This window comes from Rattus norvegicus, chromosome 5, assembly GCF_021556685.1.
Source record: "Rattus norvegicus strain SHRSP/BbbUtx chromosome 5, alternate assembly SHRSP_T2T, whole genome shotgun sequence".
NCBI classification, from domain to species: Eukaryota; Metazoa; Chordata; class Mammalia; order Rodentia; family Muridae; genus Rattus; species Rattus norvegicus.
Genome location: NC_141538.1, coordinates 9,780,047 through 9,805,898, shown reverse-complemented (window position 1 = coordinate 9,805,898; position 25,852 = coordinate 9,780,047). Strand labels below are relative to the sequence as shown.

General features: G+C 43.7%; 1 protein-coding gene and 1 long non-coding RNA gene across 7 annotated transcripts; one reads left to right on the top strand and one right to left on the bottom strand.

Moving 5' to 3' along the window:
- Positions 1-536: 536 nt before the first annotated feature.
- Positions 537-6,405, bottom strand: Msc (musculin). Of its 5 annotated transcripts, none has more exons than XR_015619621.1 (5): positions 6,314-6,405; positions 4,242-4,328; positions 2,968-3,087; positions 1,629-2,506; positions 537-1,172 (listed from the first exon to the last, which is right to left on the bottom strand). XR_015619621.1 is itself a non-coding variant. In XM_087548614.1 (5 exons), exons 4-5 carry the CDS (start codon positions 2,429-2,431, stop codon positions 1,086-1,088), a joined length of 663 nt encoding a protein of 220 aa, XP_087404740.1. In that variant the 5' UTR covers positions 2,432-2,506; positions 2,968-3,087; positions 4,242-4,328; positions 6,314-6,405; the 3' UTR covers positions 537-1,085.
- Positions 6,406-6,519: 114 nt separating this feature from the next.
- Positions 6,520-24,206, top strand: LOC102555885 (uncharacterized). Of its 2 annotated transcripts, XR_015621391.1 has the most exons (4): positions 6,529-6,591; positions 12,175-12,334; positions 22,255-22,370; positions 23,397-24,206. It is a non-coding gene; the product is annotated as an uncharacterized LOC102555885 (long non-coding RNA). The 2 variants fall into 2 exon arrangements; XR_015621390.1 differs by lacking the exon at positions 12,175-12,334 and having other exon boundaries at positions 6,520-6,591.
- The last annotated feature ends 1,646 nt before the right edge of the window (positions 24,207-25,852 follow it).

Sequence of the window (25,852 nt, the reverse complement as noted above, 5' to 3'; positions counted from 1 at the left end):
AGAGAGAGAGAGAGGCAGACACACAGAGACAGCAGGCGGGCAGACAGAGACACAGACACAGAGACACACAGGCAGAGCAATGAGGATGGAGAATTATTAATTAATATACTGTATTTATTTTAGATGTGTTTGTATCCCACTCCCAATCCCCAGGCAACCCTGCCCTCAAAATGCTCCAGCTTTACCAGACTTCTACTTCTTCTTTCCAGGAGTTTCTACCTCTAGAAAGATCAGACTCACAGAGTATTTTGATTTGATATAGTGCCTCATTCTGGCCACCATACTGGCAATCCCAGCATTAAGGGGGCAGCATGCAGAGGATTATGAACTCAGTGCCAGCCAGGTTTACAGAGTGAGCCTCTCATTTATGTCTGCCAACAGGATGGAGATGAGAACAAGAGCTATTGGAAATCCAACTAAACTGAGACTGTCACATGCTTCCGGCATAGTGACAGCCAATTGAGAGGGGAGAGTCCTACCCATTTAAAGTTGATTTCTACACCGAACAGCCTTAGAAAAGACTTTCACAACGCATGTTTTGTTCATAAAAAAATAAATTTATTTACATATGTTAGTTACCATGGTACTGCAGCATTGCCAGGACCACTAAGCACCATGCACTGGGTAGAAACCAGTATAATAGAGACCAGCTCCAGCCCCAGCCCCAGCTCCAGCCCCAGCCCCAGCCCCAGCCCCAGCCCCAGCTGCCCATCATGTGCAGTCCTTGGACCAGGAAGAACAGTGCAACCCTGGAAAAACAGAAGCTGTGCTGTGGCATGGTGACCTGATTACAGGGGTGAAGTGTGTATCCCCAAATAGGCAGTAAGAAAAGACTTCAGGGACAGTGTGGGTGGGAAGGAGCTGAATCTCCAGATATCCCCTTTCCCCAAAACTGGGCTCTCTTTGGCTACAGGTTTTTGAACTGATTCAAGTAGCCATGGCCACCTGTGTTCCAGGAGGGCAACCACACTTGTCACCTGTCTTGTTCACAAACACAGGGAAAGGAGAAGGTCCGGAATCGATGGGACTTCCTTGGCCCAGTCCTTTGCATTTAACACAATCCATCCAGCAGTGTTGCTGTCCATCTAAGCTGAAGTTCCACAAAGCCTGTTGGCTGCAGAAACATCTTTGGTATCAGAGTCTGGGCGTCCAGAGACCACGAATGGCCACGTCTGAAAAAAATCAAAATGAGCATCAGTTACCGAGATGAAACAATCACAAAATGAAACCAAGGGAACTCCGGAGGTCCCTGGCTTTTATTAACGTTCTGGAAATTTGTGTGTCCTGTCCTTCGATTAGATTTTTAATCCTACTGGTTACTGATTATTTGAGACGGACAGCGTACATTCATGCTTCTTCATGGTTTGCCCATTCTGTGATTTAATGTCCCCTCCCCCATACACACATGCTGCCTTTCGCTTCTGAATAAGTTTGGATGAGATCCTTCCCAAGCTCAGGGAGCTGGCAGATTAGACAGGGACTTTCCGGACAATCGCGTCCAGGAAAACTACCCTGAGTTAATGCTTTCTTTTCTTTTGTTTAAAACCATTCAAACATTTACTTTAAAAAAGTTAGATTCCTCCCACCCCCACCCCTTCTTTAAAGAAAGCAACACTGGCGATTCTAACCTGCTAGGTTGTTGTCTGGAAAAAGTTGGACAACTGAGGGCTCCCCATTTTTGGCCTAAAAAACATAGAAATACTCCCAAGTGGGGAGCCACACTTTACCCCGGAAGTAGGATGTTAACAGATAGCTGTCACCTGGCAAAGGACCAGGACACTGATCCTGGAAATCTCCCAGAAAATCACTGGCTCCTCTTGACTTGATTTGGGGGCCACTAAACCAGATTCCTTACCACCGGTTCCAGAAACCTCCTGTCCCCGGGCCTCACGCGCAGCATCCCTACCAGGTTCACGGGGTGCACATAGCTATCCTCGTAGCGGTCCTCCTGCAGCAGCTGGCGCAGGTGCGCGATGTAGCTGGAAGCCAAACGCAGCGTGTCCAGTTTGGAAAGCTTGGTGTCCGGCGGCACCCAAGGCAGGCTGGTCTTGAGTCTGGAGAAAGCTTTGCTCAGCACGCGCATCCGGGCGCGTTCGCGGGCGTTGGCCGCGTTCCGCTGTGACTGCTTGCACTCGGCGGCCGAGCCCTTGGGCGGGAGCGCCTTCTTCCCGGTGCTGCCCGCACCGCCACCTGCGCCGCTGGCGTCAGCCCCACGGGGCCGCTTTCTCTTGCAGCCTCCCGCGGCTCCCACGGTGCCGGGCTCCTCTTCGCCGTCGGGGTCCTCCTCCTCCGCCGAAGAGTTGTCGCTGGGCGAGGCGTAACTGCGCTCCGTGCGGAGCAGGGGTGGCCTCTTGGAGGCGGGGGCCGGGTAGACCCGCTGCAGCCCCCGCATCTCCGTGTCTTCGGGGTCACTCACCGAGCCGGTGGACATCGCCTATTCCCTGGCGCCCACGCGCGCCCGCCTTTCTCCGCCCCGGCCAGTCTCGCCCTCTCCGGCTTCTTCTCTCTGACAGAGGACAGGGCGTGGGAGAGCTCAGGGGAGATCCAGAGACCCGGGTTTGCGGCACTGCAGCTCCCCAGTGATCTGGGAGCCTGGAGCGGGCGCAATTGGCTGCTGACCCTCCAGCCCAGGGCTCTGCTGAACTTGACTCCGGATCCAGAAGTACAGCCGCGAGCTACGCCTTTTGACAGAACTATTTATCTGTACTCTTTGGGACAAACCACCCCCGGCAAAGTAGAGGGGGTTTGAAAGGGGACAAGAGGTGGGGCAGGGGCGTGGAAGGGGTGGGGATCGTTTTTCTGAACCCGGCGGTTAGGTTATGGGGCGGGGGCAAGGAATGTGTGTGCTTGCAAGGCTGAGACTTGGACCTCTAGGCCCACAACTGTTCGCACAGTCTCAGTGCGAGGTAGATGAGATTTGGGGACAAAAAAGACAAAGGATCTTTTTCCTACTCATCCCATTTTCACCTGCAGCCGTCTTAGTGGGCACTTAAGAATCCCGGCATGTCCACTGCTGCTTGACTCCCAGTTTGGGCCTGTTGTTCAAGTTCATCGCTCATGAGGTGTATTTGCTTATGCAAGGCTTCGCTGAATGAGTGAGAGAAAGTGCGAAATTCAAGGAGCAGCTCCAACAACCTGAATATCTTGACCCCTAGCCCTGTTCCCCCACACCTTTATGATTCACGTGGCACTTCTTTTTTTTTTTTTTTTTTCTATTTTGGCTCGTTTCATCTTCAAACAATATCTGAAAGTTACACGTTATTAGGTCCATCTTGCAAAATCACTGGCAGTGCTGAGAAGTAGGACCAGGAATCTGCGTTTAGCATTTCAGTAGCCACAAGCCTCCTCACCACACATCAAAGGACAAGGACGTTATTTCCCACTATTGTAAGAGTTCCACCCCCCACCCCCGCTTGATTAAATTGTGGACTCTGACCCAACGCTTTGAGAGCAAACTCTTGGATGCAGAATAATATGTCAGCACAGTTGCCTTGCCAAAATTGAAGAGAAAGGAGAGGGGAAAGGGAAGAAGAAAGACCAAAAACAAAACAAAAGGGAAGACCAAACCGCCCCTAGAATTCTGTTGCATTTCAATTCACAACAAAACGTTTACCTTACCTTCCCCTGCCCCAGCGGGACAAAACAAGCTCCGCCCATTCCCCATCCCCACCCAGGCTCATTTCTAAGGTGGAAGACAGACTGGAGAGTGCTCAAGGTGAAGGACTTCCTTAGCAATCAGATACAGGTGTCTGTCAGGGCTCCCACTTTGTGACAGATAAATTTAGCCCTTAAAGGGTTGGGATGGCTGCAGCTAACCATAGGATTGAGCACAAGGACCCCACTGGAGGAGCTAGAGAAAGGACTGAAGGAGCTGAAGGAGTCTGCAACCCCATGGGAAGAACAACCATACCAACCAGACTCCCCCAGAGCTCCCAGGAACTAAACCCCCAACAAAAGAGTACACATGGAGGGACCCATGGCTCAGCTGCATGTGTAGCAGAGGATGACATTGTCTGGCAACAATAGGAGGAGAAGCCCTTGGTCCTGTGAAGGCTTGATGCCCCAGTGTAGGGGAACGCCAGGGTCTTGAGGTGGGCGTGGGTGGGTGAGAATGGGAGCAACTTCATAAAAGCAGAGGGACGGGGAATGGAGAGGGAGGGGAGGGATGATATTTGAAATGTAAACACATAAAATGTCAAACTTTAAAAAGGGGGGGTTGGGGTATGACTGCCCTAACTTACCAGGAGGAAGCCAGTTTCTTTCCTGTTCAGCTGCTTGGTCTCTTGGCTCACCGGTTGCAGATGAGAGTGGGTCAAGCAGATAGATACCTGGGAGGCAGGAGCGCCTGGTAAATTCTAGTCTTTATAGAACAAGTAGCTGAACCCTGAGCCTGAAGTATCTTAGCAGGTGGCTGGTGGGGGCTGAACTTGTCTCTAGGCTATGCCTCCCCTCATAGGCATTGTACACAGCCCCTCCTGCTAGTTACCATTTGCGAAGTGTTTGGAAGTTTTGGTTGGGGGTAGAGTAAGAGAGGTACTCATAGGGAGACAATTTGAGTCAAAGGGTCATTCCTTGGCCCTCAGATTTTCTGGGGTGGGGAAATGTAGCTGTATTTGGCACAGGGTGGCAAGTCCTTTGGACTGCTTCAACTCAGCTGTAGGCAAGCTCGGCCAGGCAAAAGGGGGTGGGGCAGGTGGGTGCAGGCGGAAAGACGGAAAGACGGACGGCAGAGGTGTTACGCATAGATGACTTGAAGCTATCACTATAAATACATACTCTCACACATTAGGGGCAGGCATATAGGTTTTAAAACTCTGGGTTGTTTACACAGGTGCAGAACAAAGCCTTTCCGTAGGAAAGATTGATGGTGGGGGGCACGCCGCATTTCTCTAAACAGTTCCCCAAACTGCCCAGCCTCAGTGCTGTGAGAATCAAGGCCAGTTTCTCCTTCCGAGAAGCTGCCTGATCCTAGCAGTTTAGCCATGTTCTCCGGAGCACTCTCCTCCTCCATCCTCCCAGGCTCTCCTCCTGTCCTTTTCTTTCCCTGTGACTGTCTCCTGGGAATGAAAACCTTTCTCCTCACCTTTACAAACCCCATTCTACTTTGGTTTCCTTTCGCTTTCACTTTTAGGACCATTTTATTTCTAGTCTAGTGGTGGCTTCATTCCTTGGCTTTCCTCAGGCGAGATGCAGGAGGGAGACCAGTGGGCCTCTTGTTTAGGTTGTATTAGTGTGCAGCTGCGGTCTGCGCTGTGTGTTTGCAATGTTCAGAGTCTGTCCCCTCTTTACACATTCGTAACACTTGGCTTTTTCCTTCTCCTTGTAGCATCCTGAAAACCCAGAGAGCATCACAGCGCAGTGCAGTTCTCTTGAAATCTGTATTTTCCCATTGTTTTGATGTCACCACACATTGTAGGTGAACAGTAATGTCTTTATTTTTGCACCAATAAAGCACTCTGAAATCAATTCTGCTTGCCTGCACTTTAAAATTATAAATTTGTAAAAGTCATGTACTATGGTCTATTATTTATAGTCACTCTCGACATTTTTAAGCCATATCTTCTAACTGTGCAAGTGGTATGTGTGTGGCTGATATTACCTCATAAAAAACACTAATATGTTTTATTATATTCCCTCATCTGTGTTTTCCTGCTGCCTTCTTTTGGTAATCTCATTTCACATATTAATTCTTTTCAGCCAAGTTCTTGTTATCTGCTATTGGTTGACTTGGAACCCTTTACTTCTTCCAGGCTGGATACAGGTAGGACAATTTTTCTGTTTCACCCTCCCAAGTGAGGGGGTCGCCAGGACACATCACTATACTTAGCTATTGAAAAATATGTATATATAATTTTAAAACAGAAACTGTTTATAAAATGTGTGTGTGTGAGAGAGGGGGGGGAAGAGAAAGAATAATATGCATATGTAAGATATGTGATTCTGGGCCTAGAATTCAGGCCTTGCATGTGCTTCACAAATGCTTTACCCCTGTACCATGCCCCCAGCCCATGTTAGTTTTTCGTAATGGAAAACGAGACTTAGGAGCAACAGCCTGTGTAAGAATCAATCCCAGAGGACCACTCAGCGCTAATATTTCTTATTCCTCTAGAACCTTGTCTTGTCTACTTACAAGGACAGTGCTTATGCTCTCTCTCTCTCTCTCCATCAGGGCTTGCTCTGGGCTAAAACTAGCACCAAGATGTGCTACTGCCTTACAGTTTACTGTCCCATCCTAAAATAGTTCCCACAGCTCCCATAAGGGCTTTTACTAAGAGAGAGGCAAACGCGACTTCATTAGAAACTTTCTCCTTACTCCAGTTCTTTTCCTCACTACGAAACAGGAGCACTTCTTTAATTCTTACTTTCCAAACTGGGTATAAAAAGGGGATGAGTAAGTCCCTTAGTGACTTATCATTAGAGGATATTGAGGTGTACAGGAGGGTGACTTTGTGACATAGAACACTGAGAAGCCCTTATGTCACAAAGCACACGAAATGCAGGACTTTTAAGTGAACTGGTAGCTGGGGTGTCACTTTCTGAGAACAGATGTGATCATCCTCACCTCCTGTCCTGCTCCTCAGTGAGATCTTGGTATGAACCACTGGAGATGGGTGGGGCTCCTCTATTTTCTGTGGCCAAATGAAAACCATATAGAATGTAGTTGCAGACTAAACTCTTGTGGGGAATCTACCTAGGTGGGCAGTCCCCTTCTTCTATGAGTCTTAGAGACGCTTGGCTGGAAGAATTCTGAATACATTTGGACATTTGTTCCTTGATCTAGAAAAATGAAAATTTAAGAACATTCTTGGCCTGAGATTTCACCTCACACCAGTGAGAATGGCTAAGATCAAAAACTCAGGTGACAGCAAATGCTGGCAAGGATGTTGAGAAAGAGGAACACTCCTCCATTGTTGGTATAACCATTCTGGAAATCAATCTGGAGGTTCCTCAGAAAATTGGACATTGAACTACCTGAGGAACCAGCTATACCTCTCTTGAGCATATACACAAAAGATGCCCCAACATATAAAAAGACACATGCTCCACTATGTTCATAGCAGCCTTATTTATAATAGCCAGAAGCTGGAAAGAACCCAGATGCCCTTCAACAGAGGAATGGATACAGAAAATGTGGTACATCTACACAATGGAATATTACTCAGCTATCAAAAACAATGACTTTATGAAATTCATAGGCAAATGGAGGGAACTGGAAAATATCATCCTGTGTGAGGTAACCCAATCACAGAAAAACACACATGGTATACACTCATTGATAAGTGGCTATTAGCCCAAATGTTTGAATTACCCTAGATGCACAGAACACATGAAACTCAAGAGGGATGATCAAAATGTGAATGCTTCACTCCTTCTTTAAAAGGGGAACAAGAATACCCTTGGGAGGGAATAGGGAGGCAACGATTAAAACAGAGGCAGAAGGAACACCCATTCAGAGCCTGCCCCACATGTGGCCCATACATATACAGCCACCCAATTAGATAAGATGGATGAAGCAAAGAAGTAGATCTCTCCTGAGAGACACAGCCAGAATACAGCAAATACATAGGCGAATGCCAGCAGCAAACTACTGAACTGAGAACAGGACCCCCGTTGAAGGAATCAGAGAAAGAACTGGAAGAGCTTGAAGGGACTCGAGACCCCATATGAACAACAATGCCAAGCAACCAGAGCGTCCAGGGACTAAGCCACTACCCAAACACTATACATGGACTGACCCTGGTCTCCAACCTCATAGATAGCAATGAATAGCCTAGTAAGAGCACCAGTGGAAGGGGAAGCCCTGGGTCCTGCTAAGACTGAACCCCCAGTGAGGGGGTGATTGTTGAGGGGAGGCCGGTAATGGGGGGAGGATGGGGAGGGGAACACCAATATAGAAGGGGAGGGGGAGGGGTTAGGGGGATGTTGGCCTGGAAACCGAGACAGGGAATAACATTCGAAATGTAAATAAGAAATACTCAAGTTAATAAAGAAAAAAAGGAAAAAAAAAAGAACATTCTTGATCTATGTAACAGATGCTGCACAGGTGGCAGTCTCGATGAGTATTTGCAGGGTAGTCAGGTAGTTCAGGTCAGTGTCCAGTACACATTGAATACTGAAGATGTTAATGAATAAAACATGAGAAAAGCCTCGTTGACTTACTGAGCATAATGCCCATCTGAGAATAAAACACACTAAGAAAATGTCACCCTTTAAATTATACGTGGTTTAAAAGTTAAGAATTACCTAGTTTTTGATAAAGCTTATATTCCTTCTGGATGACTAAGGTTGGGGTTCACTATTCTGTGTGACTGAGGTTGGGGTTCACTATGCAGCCGGGAGCCGAGCATGTGGTTTGCAGGGCATCTGTAAAGCTGTCTTCTGGCTCCTTGGAGGGCAAATTCTGGAGGAAACACCCAGGGGCAGTACATAGCAGAGAGTAACATTGGTCTCACTCTCCTTGCACCTCAGCACCTGCACCTAACCATAAGAAACTCTGCAGCTCCAAGGGCCAGCAAACACTTCCGGTGGGAATTACAGAGCCCTTTATTAGAGAAGCACACACACACACACACACACATACACACACACACACGTCTCTGTCTCTCTGTCTGTCTGTCTCTCTCTCTCTCACACACACACCATACACACATACACAAACATACACACAAATACAGCATACCATACATCACACACACACACACACACACACATGCACACACACACACACACGTCTCTGTCTGTCTGTCTGTCTGTCTGTCTGTCTGTCTCTCTCTCTCTCACACACACACACACACATCTCTGTCTCTCTGTCTGTCTGTCTCTCTCTCTCTCACACACACACCATACACACATACACAAACATACACACAAATACAGCATACCATACATCACACACACACACACACATGCACACACACACACACACACACACGTCTCTGTCTGTCTGTCTGTCTGTGTGTCTGTCTGTCTGTCTCTCTCTCTCTCTCTCTCTCTCTCTCTCTCTCACACACACACACACACACACACACACAGGCATGCACGCACGCAATGCAAATGTAGATTTTGGTTCATAACCCTCACAGTCTGGGCTACAGTGCTGTGTTGTTCGCTTTCTCAGGACAATACTTGCATGTGAGTACAATTCCTAAGAGAGGAAGATGAAAGGTAGGCCACAGCTACCATTAGCCATGTGGCGTTTCATGCACTTGCACTCTTGTGCTGGACTCCTCTTGCCTGGCACAGGGTTAGGCTCAAGTCTCCACAGGCTTAGGTCCTTATTAGAAACTGTACTGAAACCTGTGAGTCCCCTCCAGGTTCAAGTCAGCTCTTGTGTTGTTGCTGCAGCTGTTGTCGTCGTCGTCGTCGTCGTCGTCGTCGTCATTGTCATGGTTGTTGCACCAGAGAAAGCTATTCCTGTGAATGGTTGCCTTCAGAAGGTTACCAGCCATCAGGTCTGGTGGGAGCAATGGCTGGAATCCTTGGCATAATCAGTCTCAGGACCTGAATAATTACCGTTGCAACTGACACCCACATGCGGATGGGAGGATCTCTCAACCTTCTCTCCCTAGACTAGTGCAGGATAGTCTTCCCCGGGGAGAAGCCGCTAATCAGTTGTCCAATGCCAAGTGCTCAGCACCAACTGACACACAGAGCAGCGCCAAAAGGGCCCAGCATGCTGTATTTAAGTATGTGATCATGCATTCGTTAACAAACAGGGAGCAAGACAGGGAGCTGGGGAAGGTGTGGAGGGAGAGCAAGTGGGGGAATTATGTAAATCAAAAACACAGCAATGAAAAACAAAGACTGAAGGTGAGGCTAGTCAGGCTGTGCCAGCATCAGGAGGTTGAGGAAGGAGGATCCTAAGTTTAAGATGAGCCTGGGCTATGTGTAAGGCAATATCTTAAAAAAACAAAAAACCAAAATAAAAAAACCAAAAAAACAAAAACACTCTTTACCAGAAATAAATAAAAACAAAATGCTTGGTGGGTAGTTGGGGATAGGGAGGTGCATCTCATTCCTGACTCTCTCTTCATTTAAAGTATAAGCCAAGCACCCAGTTGGCAGTCTCCTCCATTGTGAGGATGCCTAAAGAGTCAACCAGTGTTGGAAAAAAATTTAAAGCAGTATTTTTCTGATTTTTAGGGAGCTCCAAACTCCAGAGATATTGTGTGCTTTCTATACATCTCTTTGCCTACAGGATTAGCCTACCAAGGAATTCCAGTCCCTTAGAAGGCGTGCCTCTGAAAGGAAGGTCCCCAAAGGCTTTGTTGTGCCTTTGGAACCGGCAGAATGATGTTGGAGAATGGTGTTGGGGAATCCTGGAGGATGAGCTGCCTGGTGAGAGCTTTGGCTCTTGGGTCTGAGAACAATCTTTCTTTTTTAATCTTTTAAAAAATTCTTAGGCAAAGGCTAAGAAAGTCCCATCTCTGGAGGGGACTTCCTCCTTTTTAAGTACTTTTGATTTGATTGACAGGAATTGGAAGTGTGAAAACAGTTACTGAGCCAATTCTTGAGGTTGTAATACAGAACTCCAGTGTCCAGTGTGTGGTCTAAAGTCTTACTTGATAAAATCGTGAGGTTACTAGAGAAGGAAATGTTCCCCTACCACATGGCAGGTACCGGAGAGGACCCTTTGGTGGCGGACATTGGTTTACCTCTCTGCAGTCACTATCTGGCCTACATCTCACTGTCTGCTAAGCCTTCAGGAATGTGTTGCCTATGTACAGCCTGTATGTTGAGAGTCCAGAGTGGTTATGTGCAGCTCCAGTCATTGAGGGCACTACAGTCTCTCTGAGCCTCATATGTCCTATAGTGGTCCCCTCTTCTCTTGTGTCCTCTCCCACGTCTTGGGCTATGTTCGCAGGACTTGCATTTTAGAAACTGGCTGACACCATTTTCACCTTTACCCATGGCTCATGCTCTATGGAGAACCACGTAAAAACTAGGAAAGTTCCAAATGCCAGAGGATGCTCTCAGGTAGCAGACACGTGGTGTTGTCAGAGAACAGGGATCCAGCATCATCTGCCAATGTCCTTTTCTGTAAGAGACAGACCTGGCTCATTTACATATAAGGTTTACTTTCCTATCCCCAGTCGGCGTTATCCATCTAAACGCAATAAGGTTTTAAAGATAATTTATGCCGTTCTATTTAGCAAAATAAAAATACAAACAAAAGGGGGTGCTGTGCTATACTTCTTTTTCAGTCCCACTCTTAAAGGAGAGCTTGAGGAAGTTGTTGAAAACAGGGATGAGGAAGTCTTTGTGCCCTGTTTCACATTTCTGTCCCTAGGTTACCACGTCTTAGCCATTTCCTCCAAGAAAGAGAGTAATGTTAAAAACAAAACAGGAAAATTAAATTGTAAGCTCGGTGGTGGCAGAGAGCATTTTGTGTCCCCAGAATCAGACTGTTCAGGAAAGGACCCTCCTACATATTGGGTGTTTGAAGGCACAAGCACACGAACACAGTGCCATCTGCAAATAGTGCTGAACTGAGGCCACACTCAAGCCATTGCTTGTCCTTCACCTAAACAGAGTTTATGTCTACATGGTCTATCTTCTCTTCTACTGACACTTATCCATGAGCACATGTCTTACCAACTGGAAGGGCTTTGAAAGAACATTTCTTGTTTATCCATCTATTTCATGTACACAGTATGCATAACTACAACAGCAATCTAAGGAACTGCATTTATTGTTAAAGCCAGACAACCCTGTTTTCTTCTTACAAACATGAAATCAATCTTTAAATAGTGTTTCTCTAGTTGAGAAGAATTCTGGATCTTCATAAAATTTCATGAATGCTTGACCTGGGCTGTCTTATTTAAAAACAACTAGCATAGATTCAGAAGAATTTATGTCCACATATAAAATGGTAAGAGAGAAGAGAGGGAAAGCCAGAGGGAGAAGGGCAGTAACCAGAGGTGTGAAAGTCCATCAGGCCTAACCTGTATCAGTGAGGGGGAGAGGGGCTCTCAGGAGCTGACAGGTGGGAGGACTGCTGGTTGACATCTGGTGTGACTACACTGGAGGCTTTCCCCATGCTCCAAAACAGCAATGAGGAGCAGAATGGAAAAATGAAATTTAGAAAGGCAAAAGATGATGTGTCTTAAAAAAAAATCTCTGGGCCTGTTGTGGAACAGAACGTGAATGTCTATCCTCTGTGTTGGCTCCCAGCAGGAACATCCAGAAGTTGAATCCTTTCTATACAAGAGAATAAGATAATCCTGTGAGCATAGAAAAACTGTTCCAGGTCTCTAGACAGGGAAGGCACCATGGAGAGGCAGGCCTGGACAGGCCCTGGCAGCCCCACATGCTTTCCTGACGCTGGGTCAAGGTAAATAGGTATTTCTCTTAACTACAGGCTATAATTCCTTATTTTCTTGCCTCCCTGGTAACTTTTTGTTGAATGCCAGACAGTGACACTTGCCTTCTTGGTCCTGGATATTTGTATTTATCTTTGTTCCAGGATGCAGATAAATAGTATGATCATACTATTAGAAATAGTATGATGTCATACACCACACACACACACACACACACACACACACACACACACACACACCTAGTCAGGGTTCTCTAGAGGGACACAGAATAGATAGAAGGAACATATAATAAACTTATATTATGTATTTATTAGATCATCCTACACTATGTGGGCTGGGTAGACCAACAATGGCTGTTTTCACACTGGAGGTAACAGGAACTGTGAACTTCTCCAGCCATGATGCTGGATACTTCAGTCCCAACTTGAAAGCCTGGAGGATTCCTGAGAACCACTGATCTTGAGTCCATGTTGGAGAAGTTGGATTCAGATGGCTCCAAGGGATGGCATCAGCTGTGGCCGTGGCAGTGGCAGCATGAGAGTAGATGAACTAGGAACAGGAGAGATTAACTTCCAGAGAGATGTAAAGACAAGCAGAAGCAAAAGTTACCCGCCCCTTGGCTCTCCTTGTTGAGACAGCACAGAAGGGCACTGCCTCCACTTAGGGTAGATTTTCCCACTCCAGTTAACAAGGAAATCCCCCACACAGAGGCTGGTCTCATGGGTGGTTCCACATCCAGTCAAATTGACAATCAGGATGAGTCATACCAGAGGCATGGGAAGAGTTGGAACCAACTCAGTTCAAGGACTCTCTACAGCCATTCCAAGATTCCTCTGGACTGTGACCCCAGTTCCCTGTAAGCTCTGAGATTTCCCAGTCTGCAAGAGTCAGGTGCTATTCCTGGCCTCTGTAAGGTCCTCTCAACCTTGTTTTCTCAGTCTTTCTGTCTCTCTGTCTCTCCCTGTCCTCCTTTGTCTGTCTGTCTCTTTCTTCTTTCTTTCTCTTGTTTGTGACTGGCATTATAGGCAATGTTTTCCATGATAGCATCCCCGTAATACAAGTGATTATTTCCTATTGCTCTCCTTCCTCCTTCCAGCTACTTCCTCTCTTCCTTCCCTCAGATGCTCCTCTCTTCTGCTTTCCTATTAAATGTTTTCTAGTAGCTTCTCTTTTTCTACATTTTTAACATCTCCATCTTTTCTCTTGTGAACAACTTTCTAATTTGATGACATACAAACATACACCTATAAACGTGCAGATACACATGCATACATGTGATTTTAAATCTAGACTCCGTTGATGAGAGATGGTTCTTGTCTTTCTCAGTCTGGCTTATTTCACTTAGCATAATGATTTCAATTTGCATCCACTTTTCTACAAATGTCATGATTTCATTTTTTCCTGCTGGCTGCATGAAATCTCATTTTGTATGTATACAGCATTTTCCTTGTCCATTCATCTGTGATTGGGGATGCAAGCTGGTTTTGTTTCTTAGCCAGTGTGAGTAGCGCATCTATAAACACGGATGTGCAAGAATGTTGACTTACAGTCCTGGGGATAAACACTCGGGAGTGGTATAGCTGGGTCATATGGTAGCTCTAGTTTCAATTTTAGTTTTATTTATTTTTTAGAAATCTCCATTTCATTTTAGCTTTAATTTACATATGGTTAAAGGTTTGCAATGTTGATCGTCTTTGCATGTGTTTATTGGCCACTTGTATTAATGCCTAAAGGAAAATGTACATTCGAGCATTTTGCCCAATTTTGAGTCAGTTGTTCATTCTCTATTAGTTTTGCTTTCTAGGAGTTCTCTATTCTCTATCTGCAACATTAATCAGTGTTGAAACATTTTGCATTCCAGGAGTTAGTCTCACTTGGTCATGGTCCGACGTGGTATTGAACTTGGTTTGTTACCACTCTGCTGAGAATTATGCAGCATTGTTCGTAAGAGGGATTTACCTATAGTTCTTACTTTCAGAAACATCTGTTGGGTTTGGGGTTAAAATGGTGCTTATCCCTCATTGGATGGATTAGGAAGCTTGGTATCTTCTTTATAAAACAATACAACAACAACAACAACAACAGCAACAACAACAGCAACACAACATCAACAATAACAAAACTATCAGAGAGGGACTAGTTATAGTTCTTTAATTTTTTTCAATTTGCCGAGCTGTGACTGTTAATTAGCTAACAAGATTATAAAAACATGGCAATACCTTAGTTCATCCGTCTAATAAGCCTTTTTTCATTATCCATGTAGCTTAAGTTCTATCATGTTTGTTGATCTTTTCAAAGGACCAATGTCTGGTTTCACCAAGCCACTTAAGTTCATACACTCTGACTGGAACTGATAGCACATTAACGATCTTCATTTCAACACCACATAAAACGACATGTCTTTCCAGCTCTCTCTCACCACTGTCAGTTGTTGAGGACATGACACTCCATCGTGACACAATGCACAGCCCAAACCAAAACCTGCACTTTATTTTCCATACTACATTTCTGGTTCTGATCTCTGCTCTAGTCTCTATTCCTTTTTACTCTGCTCAGTCTTTGGGTTCACTCGTGCCTCTCGTTCATTAAGATGGAAATTTAGGTTATTTAAATTTTCTGCTTCTGGAAATCCAAACCAGGTCTGAGGCAATGTTAGACGAGTGTTGAGCGTTCTGCCGTTCAGCTGCAACCCTAGCCGTTTGCTTTTATGTGCCTGTAGCAGTGAATTTCTCCATTAGCATTGTTTGGCTGTGTTGTGTAAGTTATGACACAGCACATTTTTATTTGCACTTTTCTGTTAAGTATATTTTAACTTCCTTTTAAATTTAATTTCAACTTTAATCAGCTGTTTAAAACTATGTTTTTAAATTTTCACAACTTTGAGTTTTAGATGTCTAACTTCACTGAAGAATATACTTGCTGAGTTATTTATGGTTTTAAACATATCAATATGTAATCTGATTTCTCATGTAGTCTATGCTGCAAAGTATCCCATGGACTCTTGGGGAGAACATACATTCTCTTGTTAGTCAGAGTTCTGTCCATGTCTATTAGATCTACTTCACTTCTTGCCTTATTAGGTCCTTACTTCCAATTTATCTTCTGGAGTCACATAAGCTGCTGTTGAACCAGGAAGTCATTTATTTATCCTCTGTATAATTACGTTCTGTATAATCAATTCAGGGTATTGACATACACAACTGTACAAATACCTCTTCTTTCAGTTCTGTAGGTTTTTCTTTGCACATTTTGATGATCTTTGAGTTGCATGAATATTTAAAATTATTATACCAATTACTCTGTTACTAGTATTACAAACATATAATATCTTTGTCTCCAGTAACCTTTTAGCAATCTCCCTTTCTTTGGGTCTAAATTAAGACTTTCGTAGAGGGTATATACTTTGATTGTTGCTTAAATGTTTTAATGCTTATTAAGATTCTTGTTTTCTAATTTATTTTCTTAACTGGGAGAGCTGAATCCACTTATATTTAAAGTAATCACTAATAAGGAGAGATTAATGTAACTCTCCTCCGCTTTGTGGCCTCCCAGTCATACATCACTATTTTACTGTCTTTCTGCACCAAGCTCTAAGTTCTCCCGACTTTCTGACCGGAGCTTACAAGCAACTTAACTACCCACCTTTCAACGCCACGTGCGCCTGCATTTTCACACTTCTACCTCTCAGTTTTCAGTTGTGGTGGACACAAAATCTCCTCTTTATACATGGCATAGCCCAAAACATGTAATGTTCTGAGATGCACTTGTCTTTTATCTTATACACAAATTTAAAAAGAAAAGGGTGAACAGACCACACAGTAGTAGTGCTACCTTTAAGGCTGACACTTTTATTTTAATAATTTTGTCTCTTAAAGTGGAAAATGAAGAGCACAGTTACAAACCATCGCTTTATATAATGGATGGATTTTGTTAGGTACCTATGTATTGGGCTTTATTGAAATCCTTTTGTGGCTTCAGTTCACTGAAGAATCCTTCCTTATCACACATGTGCCACTGAGCATTTTTTTTTCTGGGCAGCTCTGCTGGTGATGAACACCTTGGCTTTATTTGGGTCTGTTCTAACTCCACCTCACTTTCCAAGAACAGCTTTGTGATATACAGAGAGGAAGGCTTTATAGTGCAGATCTCTCTCTCTCTCTCTCTCTCTCTCTCTCTCTCTCTCTCTCTCTCTCTTAGTCATGAATGTGTGCATGTGTTTGCGTGCTTGATTGTGGATGTCAGAGGAACATACTTCTCTTTGGTTTTCCACCTTATCCCCATGAGATGGGGCCTCTCACTGAACCTTCTCATCTCTGCTCTCTCAGCATTGGTCTTAAATCACATACAGCCACACCCTGCCTCTTATGAGGGTTCTGGGCATCCTTATGCTTGTGGGGCAAGTGCCACCCCACTGCACCACCTCCCCTGCCTTTCTTTGCTCAATGTTGTTTTACATTTACTTGAAAAAAGTTTACTTTTCAGGTACCATTTTTATGATATTACCCTGCATGGCTTTGATTCCTGCTGTGCATTTTCACATCATGAAATCCAGCGGCAGGGCATTCACCATGTTCTCATTCTCTTGCTCCCGTGAGCTAGGAGGATGCTGAGGAATGACAAACAGCCCCATGCTTGCCCACTCTCTGGAGTTTCCGCTTTCCTATGGCCCAGTAATCAGGCCAGGGCCGGGGAGGTGTCCCTGTGGCATGAAAATCTGAATTTAGCCCCTACCATCCACATGTACTGTTTTTTCCACCATTTAAAACAAAGACCACCCAGAAAGAAAGAATCTCAACAGAGAGAACACATCCATAAAATTGACCTCTAGACAAGTCTCTGGCTTTTCTGGAGGGGGGGTGGCTAAACATTGATGTGGGGCGACTTAGCTCACTGATTGCTGCCACCCCTGAAATTCACCCTTATATTAAAAAAAAAAAAAGCTACAGGGATCAAGCTAGCTGAGTGACTGCATTCCTCTTGGTCCGCCTCAGTTCCTGTCTCTAGGTTCCTGCCTTGCATTCCTGCCCTGACTTCCCTCAGTGACTGAATTTGATATGGAAGTATAAGATGAAACAAATTCTTTGATACTCTTCGTCATGGCGTCTACCACAGCCGTGCGACACAACACAGGACTAGATTACTAATCGAGAATGCCGAACATGGCAGTCCCTTTGCAATTCCAGCAACGAAATGGCAGAGAAGGGCAGACCCCTGGGGCTTTCTGGTCAAGTAGAGGAGTCTAATCAGTACCTTCTAGGGTACTGAGAAACCCAACCTCAGAGGGTAGCACCTAGAGTTGTTGTCTGGTGTGTATGCGTGCGTGCACACACACACAGACACACACACAGAGACAGACACACAGACAGACAGACAGACAGACACACACACAGAGACAGACACACAGACAGACAGACACACACACACACAAATGAGTCAATGGAAGGCAAAAAAGCCAGCAAGCAACTACCTACTGGGATTCAGCAGTGCTATTCCAGCGCTGCCATCTACCTCACCCGCCTGTGGAGGTAAACCACATTCCTGTGCCTTTCACTCTTGTCTCTCCCTCTTCCTCTGCAGCTTCTCTGTGGTTAGGTTTCCCATGGCAAAAGCTGAGTCATTCCAGCGCTAGTGTCTGGCCTAAGGATAGCAGTGTCTGCAAAGCCTTCTCTCCAGCTTCCAAGAGCAGGAGCTTCTAAGAGGCATGGGCTCATGTCCTTGTGTCTGATTACAAAGTGATATGCCTTAATCCTTTTGTAAAAGCTTCTAGGGGAATAAAAATAAACAAAATGTGTTTAGTTTCTGTATTGTTCGTTAATCCTTGGAGTAACTTTTTAGACAACAGAAATCTTAACATTGAGATTCAAAAAAGAGTCATTTTGGCACACCTAATCAGTAGATGATGTGACAATACCAATTATTTTCAATCTATTAATGAGAAAAACAGTTAAGCTAATGAGATGTGGTGATTAATTCCTCCATTGACATCCTTACAGTGTTTCAGAACTGTCCTGAATTTTCTGTGTTCTGGTCATGAACCCTGTATTACAGAGGTGGTTTTATCTGGACTTCCCTTATTTCATCTACAACACAGGAGAAAATGGTTCAGATGACACACAAAATACTCAGTACTGTTCCCCATTCCCTGTTTTTGTCTTTGTTTCTTGAAAACACTTGGAGAAAAAATGAAACTACCCAGAAGAAAGCAATACTAAGTAAAATAGTTCAGACCAACTCTCAGCACGAGACAGGGTAAGGCAGTGCAGGGTAGAGTGTGTACAGAATGGCCGTTGGTGTTTTTCTCCTCTTTTCTGCTAGCTTCTGCTGACCTTGCACAGATTCACATTCCCATAAACATACAGGAACACATTCTGATATGGATCTGAGACACTAAGACTTGATGAACATTGTACTTTTCAAAATGCCCATGTCTATATCACATACATACTAAGTAACCTCAATAGACATATCCAAGAACTTGTTTGCACCGTTCATAATTGCCTGGCTAAGGGTCAAAGGCATATACAGTGATGAGGCGGGCTTATTTAATATCTGCCATCTTATTTTGGACATAGCGGGACATTTTTGACATGTAGCTTGATACTCTTGGCTATGTGGGAAAGAGTGGGAACCCTGACAGCTGCCCAGAACTGCTGGAGGAGTGGACAGCTGGGTGCAGGTGCATGGGCTGTCTCGGTTTGACAGGCTTTAAGGCTTGCATTATCTGAAGTGATATTCAATATCCCAGCCAATGAGGTACTTAGAAACAACAGAAGCTGCAGGGATATACATATATTCACCAGCACGTCCAACTCTAGAGTGATTGCTCACGCTGTCATGGAGGAAAGCCCGCAGCTATTTTGTTATCTTTCTGATCAACAGTGTCATGGCAGTTTAGAACACATGCCCTGGGCATTGTGGTCCTGGGTTACACGAATTTCTCTTTGCCTGGAATTCTTCCACATGTGTGTGATGAGGATGCTTGAATTGTCATAGGCTTTTGAAAAAAATGGCAGTTACAGGAAGTAACCACTGGACGAAATGTTCTGGTTATTGTTTAAGTTCAAGGTTGTGAGTGCCTCTGGTTCTGAGGTATAGCCTCAATGACTACTGTCACTACAACCTCCATCTACCGTTATGGGCAAGTCACATGCCCCTTCTGAAGTCCCTTTTCTTGGCACTCACTGAAATCAAACCTTGCCCTGTCAGTTATCACAAGTTAGTTTGGGGACTAGAATGATATGAAGACTTTGGGAATAGGTCAAATGACTTCTCAGAGGGAGAAGAAACTCCAAGTTTCCAACATGTAGACAGAGGAATGGAGGTGTCATGTTTATTAGGACAATGAGTAGCCAGTAAAACTTGGGGATCTGAGAATGTTGATTGGAGCATGTGGCTTGGGTGTAAGGCCAAAGTATCGTTCATTGTAATGAAAATATAATCCCTGTATTTGCTGAGTAGCTCAAGTGTCATGGCCAGCCCTCTTGCCAGTCTAGAGATGGGTCAAGGACTGTTTCAGCAAGCCAGGAAGAATTGGAGCTAGAGAGGTCAGCAAGTCTCCCACTGAAGGCATAGACCCTTCCTTACCAGATGACTTCAGAGACAGGAAATACCCAGTCTTACAACCTGAGCAGATGACAGAACTTCTTGTGTGAATAGAGAACTATCACAGAGAACTAGATGTCAGGGTACCAGGGAGTGGTGACCTGAATTCTATCAGATAGGAAAATAGAGTTGAGTGAAAGCTAGGGTTTTACCTCTCCTTCCTATAGAGAAGAAAGAATGAGACAGGGGGATTGACTTCATTGCTCTCCTTAGTTAGGGAAAGATTAGAAGTTTCTCTTGTGTGGATTTATACGAGAGCAAAAGACTCTCTTCTCACACAATGACAAGGAGGCAAACAATTGGGTTAGGCATTGCCTTGTATTGTGCTTCAACAGGAAGTAAAACCTTGATTATAAAAGATATGCTCAAAAGTTCTCTTGTAGGAAGAGAGCTGCCCGGCTGGGTGACATCAGAGGGTCTACTTCTCATCAGGGAGGTTCATAAGATAGGTCAGATTTCCGGGGTGAGGTGTAGCTGCTAGAAAGCAAAGTCAGAGCTGTGGGTACCCTGGGAACAGGGGAGGTGTTAAGGAAAGGACTACAGTTTAGTTTATATGTAAATTAGTTTTTAAATTCAATCACAGTGATAGCTGTTTTGGATGATCAAGACAAAATCAAATAACAAACAAAATTGTAATTGACCAAGGAGAGGTAAGGAAGTTGTGTGTGGTTGAGCTCTGCTATAATCCACACACTTGGTGAGGAGAACAATGCTGGGAGGTTGCAAGCCCAGGACCACAAGAATGACCTGGTGAGGTCTTGTCTCCTAGAGGGAGGAGGAGGAGAAGTAGAAGGGGAAGGAAAAGAGGAAGGAGAAGGGAGGAGGAGGGGAGGAGGACTGGGGTGGAGGAGGAAGAGAGGAAGGAGAGGAGGAGAGGAGGAGGAGAGGCAGGGAAGAGGAGGAGGAGAGGCAGGGAAGAGGAGGAGGAAGAAGAAGAGGAGGCCATATGCCTTTTTCCTTTCACTGTCCTTTGAAAGTTCAGTAACATCAATTCTTTTGGTGCAAACAGCACTCAGAGATCTACCTGGAAAGCATCACTCTGCCCACTAAAGATTAGGCTGGACCACTTCCAATCACTCAGGGGTGATCTCACAGTGCCCTGGCTAGGCAGAACATTTCATTTCCCTGATCTTGAGAACTGTCCCAGGGAAGGGTATGTGATATTACCCAAGCAAAATACACTTCTTTCTGGACCCCTGAGATCATAAAGAGTATTAGAAAATCTAGCAAGAGCTGAACAAGCCATCTCTCACTGATGGTGACATCTGGGACCATCAGTCTCAGAATTCCTTAATGTTGTCATCTGTACAAGCAGGTGGCTGTTCACTCTTATTCAGTCCCTTCCTCTTGAGTCACAGACCCACCTCCTTTTGTGTCTTATGTCATTCAAATCACAGCCCATTGGCAGTCCATCCTGGCTGCCTGTGATGAAAATAAATTTTATAGTTATAACATAATGGGAAAACAACAAGAGCTGTGCACAATACTCATGCCTGGAATTCCTAGACTCTGGAAACCGCCACTGTTATATCCACAGCCAAGTCTGTGGCTTTGCACTTGGTATAGGGACTCCTGAATGCTACTGCTGGAAGTTATGTCCGTGTGGTTAATGAATTGCGAGCCTTCGGTCGTAGCACCCACTACTTTGTTGTCTAGTATGTGTGTCTTGCCACCTTTTTCTAGTTGCTTGACAAAATAGTGACTTTCAAGAGGCTTCCCTCTGTAGAGTGTTGTGAAAGTGACACCCCCTTGTGTTCTTTGATTGTAGGATGGTTGTTTTCATGTAGTAAAATCTCTTGTGTTGCAATATTGAGGCAATCTGGAATGTGGCCTTGCGAATCTTGCCCTGAGCAGCAGCCAGCTGGAGCTCTGCATAGATATCTTGCTCCACCACTGTGGGAAAATTGAAACCTTTTGCACTGCTAGTGACCCTATAGGTTCTGCAAATTCAAAGAGAAATGCAAGTCTCCACTACAGTCCCATCTGCATATGTAGCAGAGGATGGCCTTGCCGGGCATCAGTGGGAGCAGAGGTTCTTGATCCTGTGAAGGCTGGATGCCCTACACATGAGGGGAGCACCCTCTTAGAAGCAGGGGGAAATAGTGGGTTTCTGGAGGGAAAACGGGGGAAAGGGGATAGCATTTAAAGTTAAAAAAGAAAAATCCAATAAAAGAAAACAAGTTCCCACGATACTTCTTTTAAGGATTTTTTTTTAACTTAGATATTTGGGAGGAGCAAGAGAAAGATGACATTATTATAATTATTTTAAAATGTTTTGATAAAGCCAATTAAACTCAAGGTAATGTGTGTCTTATCTATTTCTTTTTAGATGTGAAGACCAGTGTTGGTGGGGAGCTCAGTGGTAGAGCAGCCTAACATGCCTGAGGCCCTGGGTTCAAGTCTCAGCCCTGAAAACACATCAAAGAAAAACGAAGATAAATTTATGTAAGGACATTGATTTAAGAAAGGATGTGTTATATTGTGATTAATATTCAATAACTAGCTATCACATTTCCCTGATAATTCAAGAATTAAACTAAATCTATTTGAAGGCAAAAAATAAATGCAGATTTGTCCACTGTGCTAAAACTTATATTTACATTCATATTATCTTCATGGACAGCCAAGATGGTTGCCAGTGTGTTGTGATTAGATCATGTTATATTTCCCACAGTCATTGTGAATCCATACTACACATTTATTCCTATCCATTGATGGACGAAGTTCTCATACATGGAATTATTCAATGGATAATATTTTTACATTGCCCTAAATCCCTACAAAGTATGCAAATAACTCCCAAATTCAAGTGTGTGTTTAAATAACTCTTACGGTATATGGATAAAGTAATTTTCTTCATAATTAAAACAATATAATTATCAAATATTTCACAAGTCCCGTTATGGAAATACCTCTTTCCTTCTATATCATGAACATTCATATTTTCCATTTGTTCTCTTTGGCAATATATTTTATTGCATTTTGCAATGTATGGTTGTGTGTATGTGCCATTACACATATGTGGGAGTCAGTTCTCATGTCCACTCTTTCCATCATGTGGGTCCTTGGTATGGAACCTGTATCCATGGAGTCCTTTTACCTGCCCCACTTACCTTTGCATAAATTGCATCCAACAGACATTTATATCCTAATGCACAATAGGCATAAGCAACTTACGTAAGCAAGAAAAGCAATGTGAACTGAAGGAAGCATAGTACCTTGTAGATGAGATGGCATATACAATATTGCACCTCGTGTTGATCATGATGTATATGCATTCCTTACTTCCTCAGTGAAATACCATAGCAAATCTGAAAAACACTTACTATGAAAAGGCGCCTTAACTGCTCTTAACTTAAAAGTGTCGCTCAGCTATTTCTGCGGAACAGCCATGCACATTGTGCTGCTGTAAGAGATGGCTCCATTGCAAGAAATTAATCCTCTCATGTTCAATTTCAAATTGTCTTGCAGAGGCTCCCAGCATGGTTCTCTGCATGGAAAAGCTAAGGTCAGCATAAAGAACATGATTTATCAGGAGCGAGTCTTCCAAACCTCTGCTTCATTCCCTGGGACTATTTTGACTTGGATGAAGGCAGTTGTGTCATTAGCAGATGGTTGTGTCATTTCGGGCCATCAGAAAAGAATTCTGTATTATGAAAAGAAAACCTGAAAGTGATCACCCATTTTTTAACTGACCTTTTCAAATTGTGAGAGTGTTTTGACTGAACAATTAAAACAAATTCTGTAGATCTCATTACTACACTAGGAGGTAGGCAGTTTACTAATGTCTACCCTTCATGAACGAGAGCACCCTTTTGTCCTTCCTTCCCAACAATACAGAGATATTTAGAAAAGGAAGGGTGTTGTTTTTGAAGGAACCATAAACAATTCTGGTATCAACTTATGTTTTCTTTTGATCTCTATAAGTTGTCCAAATTTTTCAGCTGGTCTGAAAATTAAAAGTAGACATTTACTTTGTTCCTTAAAAGTAAGACCAGATCTCAAGTACATTAGCTACTTTTGCGCTTGTATTTCAGTGTCTCATTATAGTTTTCATTTCTAATCTGTTGGAAAACATGGAGCTTGGCAAGAAGTTCAGACTTTTTCCTGGCTAGGAATTAAATTTGGTCATGGTCAATAATTTGTTTCCGGGCTATCTCAGACATTTGTCGTCATTCTTTTACAAACTCAGTGTTTATTCATGATTCATACAGAGTGTGAAAATGTTCATTCATGAGTGACCTTATCCAAGACATTATCTAATAAAACAGCTGGTATTCTTGTCCCGATTCATCCTGAACTACAAAAAGAGTTTGCAATTCTCACAAGACTTTGACCTACAATTGTTCTAAACAGAGAGTCTGAATTCCTTATTTCAGTCATTTAACCTGATGGTGTCAGTGATGAAACCTTAACATAGACATAGACAGCTTTTCCAGAGATCAACTGACTTCTAAGTTACATACTTGGTTTAATGTCAAACAGTTTTTAACTATCTGAATGCATCTAAATAGTATCATTCACCATTTTATTTAAATCTCCCTGTTTAGATAATGCTATTTGCCCAAAGCATAAACAGAGTTGAATTTATAATCCTGTTAGTTCTGGAAAGTAATGCTGGAAGTGTAAAAACACAGAATTACAAGAGTCTGCTTGTAACTGGTGAACATTACTGAACAGAATCATGTACTGTGTACAGCTGTCTCTCATGTGCAGGTGTATTGTGGGAAAGTAACTTGCCACTGAAGCCCCATAAGTACCTTACTTCTGATGGTCACATAGCGAGAAATTAACAATGCTGTATCTCCTTTCAGTCTAATAGTTCTCATATTTCTTATTCCCATCCTGCAGGAATGCATTAGAATCTGAGGACATACTCACATACCCTCATTAATCCTCATGCTCCAAGATGATTCACAGGGGCACTCGAACTCAGCTGGTTTCATGTGTTCCAAGTTAGGGTTCACTAACACAGGCCTCATCCTTGAACTTGTCATCTGCTGGGGTATTGAGTTCCCTGCTTCGCTCAAGGACACACGCTGAGGAATGTGGCCACTTGCCATTTCTGTCTCAACTTTGAGCACATGTCTCTGCATCTCATATTCAGCCTTAAGATCATTTCAATCAAAAATGTCTCTACACACAAGGCAGTAAATCACTAAAGGAGCTACCAAATTCAAACATGAAAGTGCTGTTTACTTCCTAAAGTACAGTGCTATGAATGGATCCTTCCTCACAACCACAAGCTTTAACTATTCAAAGTGCCTAGCTCTGTTTCCTTATATACAAATTATTTCAAGAAAACAGAAGAGGATTTTTTTCTTGTTACTGTAGTCAGGATGGTATATTGATAGAAAATCATTTAGTTTTTAGTGTGTGTGTGTGTGTGTGTGTGAATGAGAGAGAGAGAGAAAGAGAGAGAGAGAGAGAGAGGGAGAGAGAGAGAGAGAGAGAGAAAGAGAGAGAGAGAGGAGGGGGGGAGTGCACCCATGTTCAGGCACACAGTAACTTGCACAAACGGGCACACACGTGTTCTTGTGAGTAGGTTCACTCTTTACACCATGACAGCCCAGGATTGGGGGCAGGTGCTTTTACCTGCTGAACAAATTGCAGGTGGAGTTATTGTTTACCTTTAATTTAAAACAGGATCCTGATGTGTAATAATATAATTATAAAAAGTTAAGTTTTAATCCATATCTATAACATCACAGGTTTTCTTCTGAAAAATGTCCATCGTGTATAATTCTATATAAATCTATATAAAATGATATCCATTATGTATAATTCATGCATACCATCAAAAACCTTTAAATATTTTGTGTATTTTTCAAGAAATTTGTAAATTTTTCTGAGGGTGTAAGAGTACTGAGATTTCAGGGTAAAGATTTCAAAACCTAGTTAAGGTCAAGATTTGAGAAGGAAAGTGC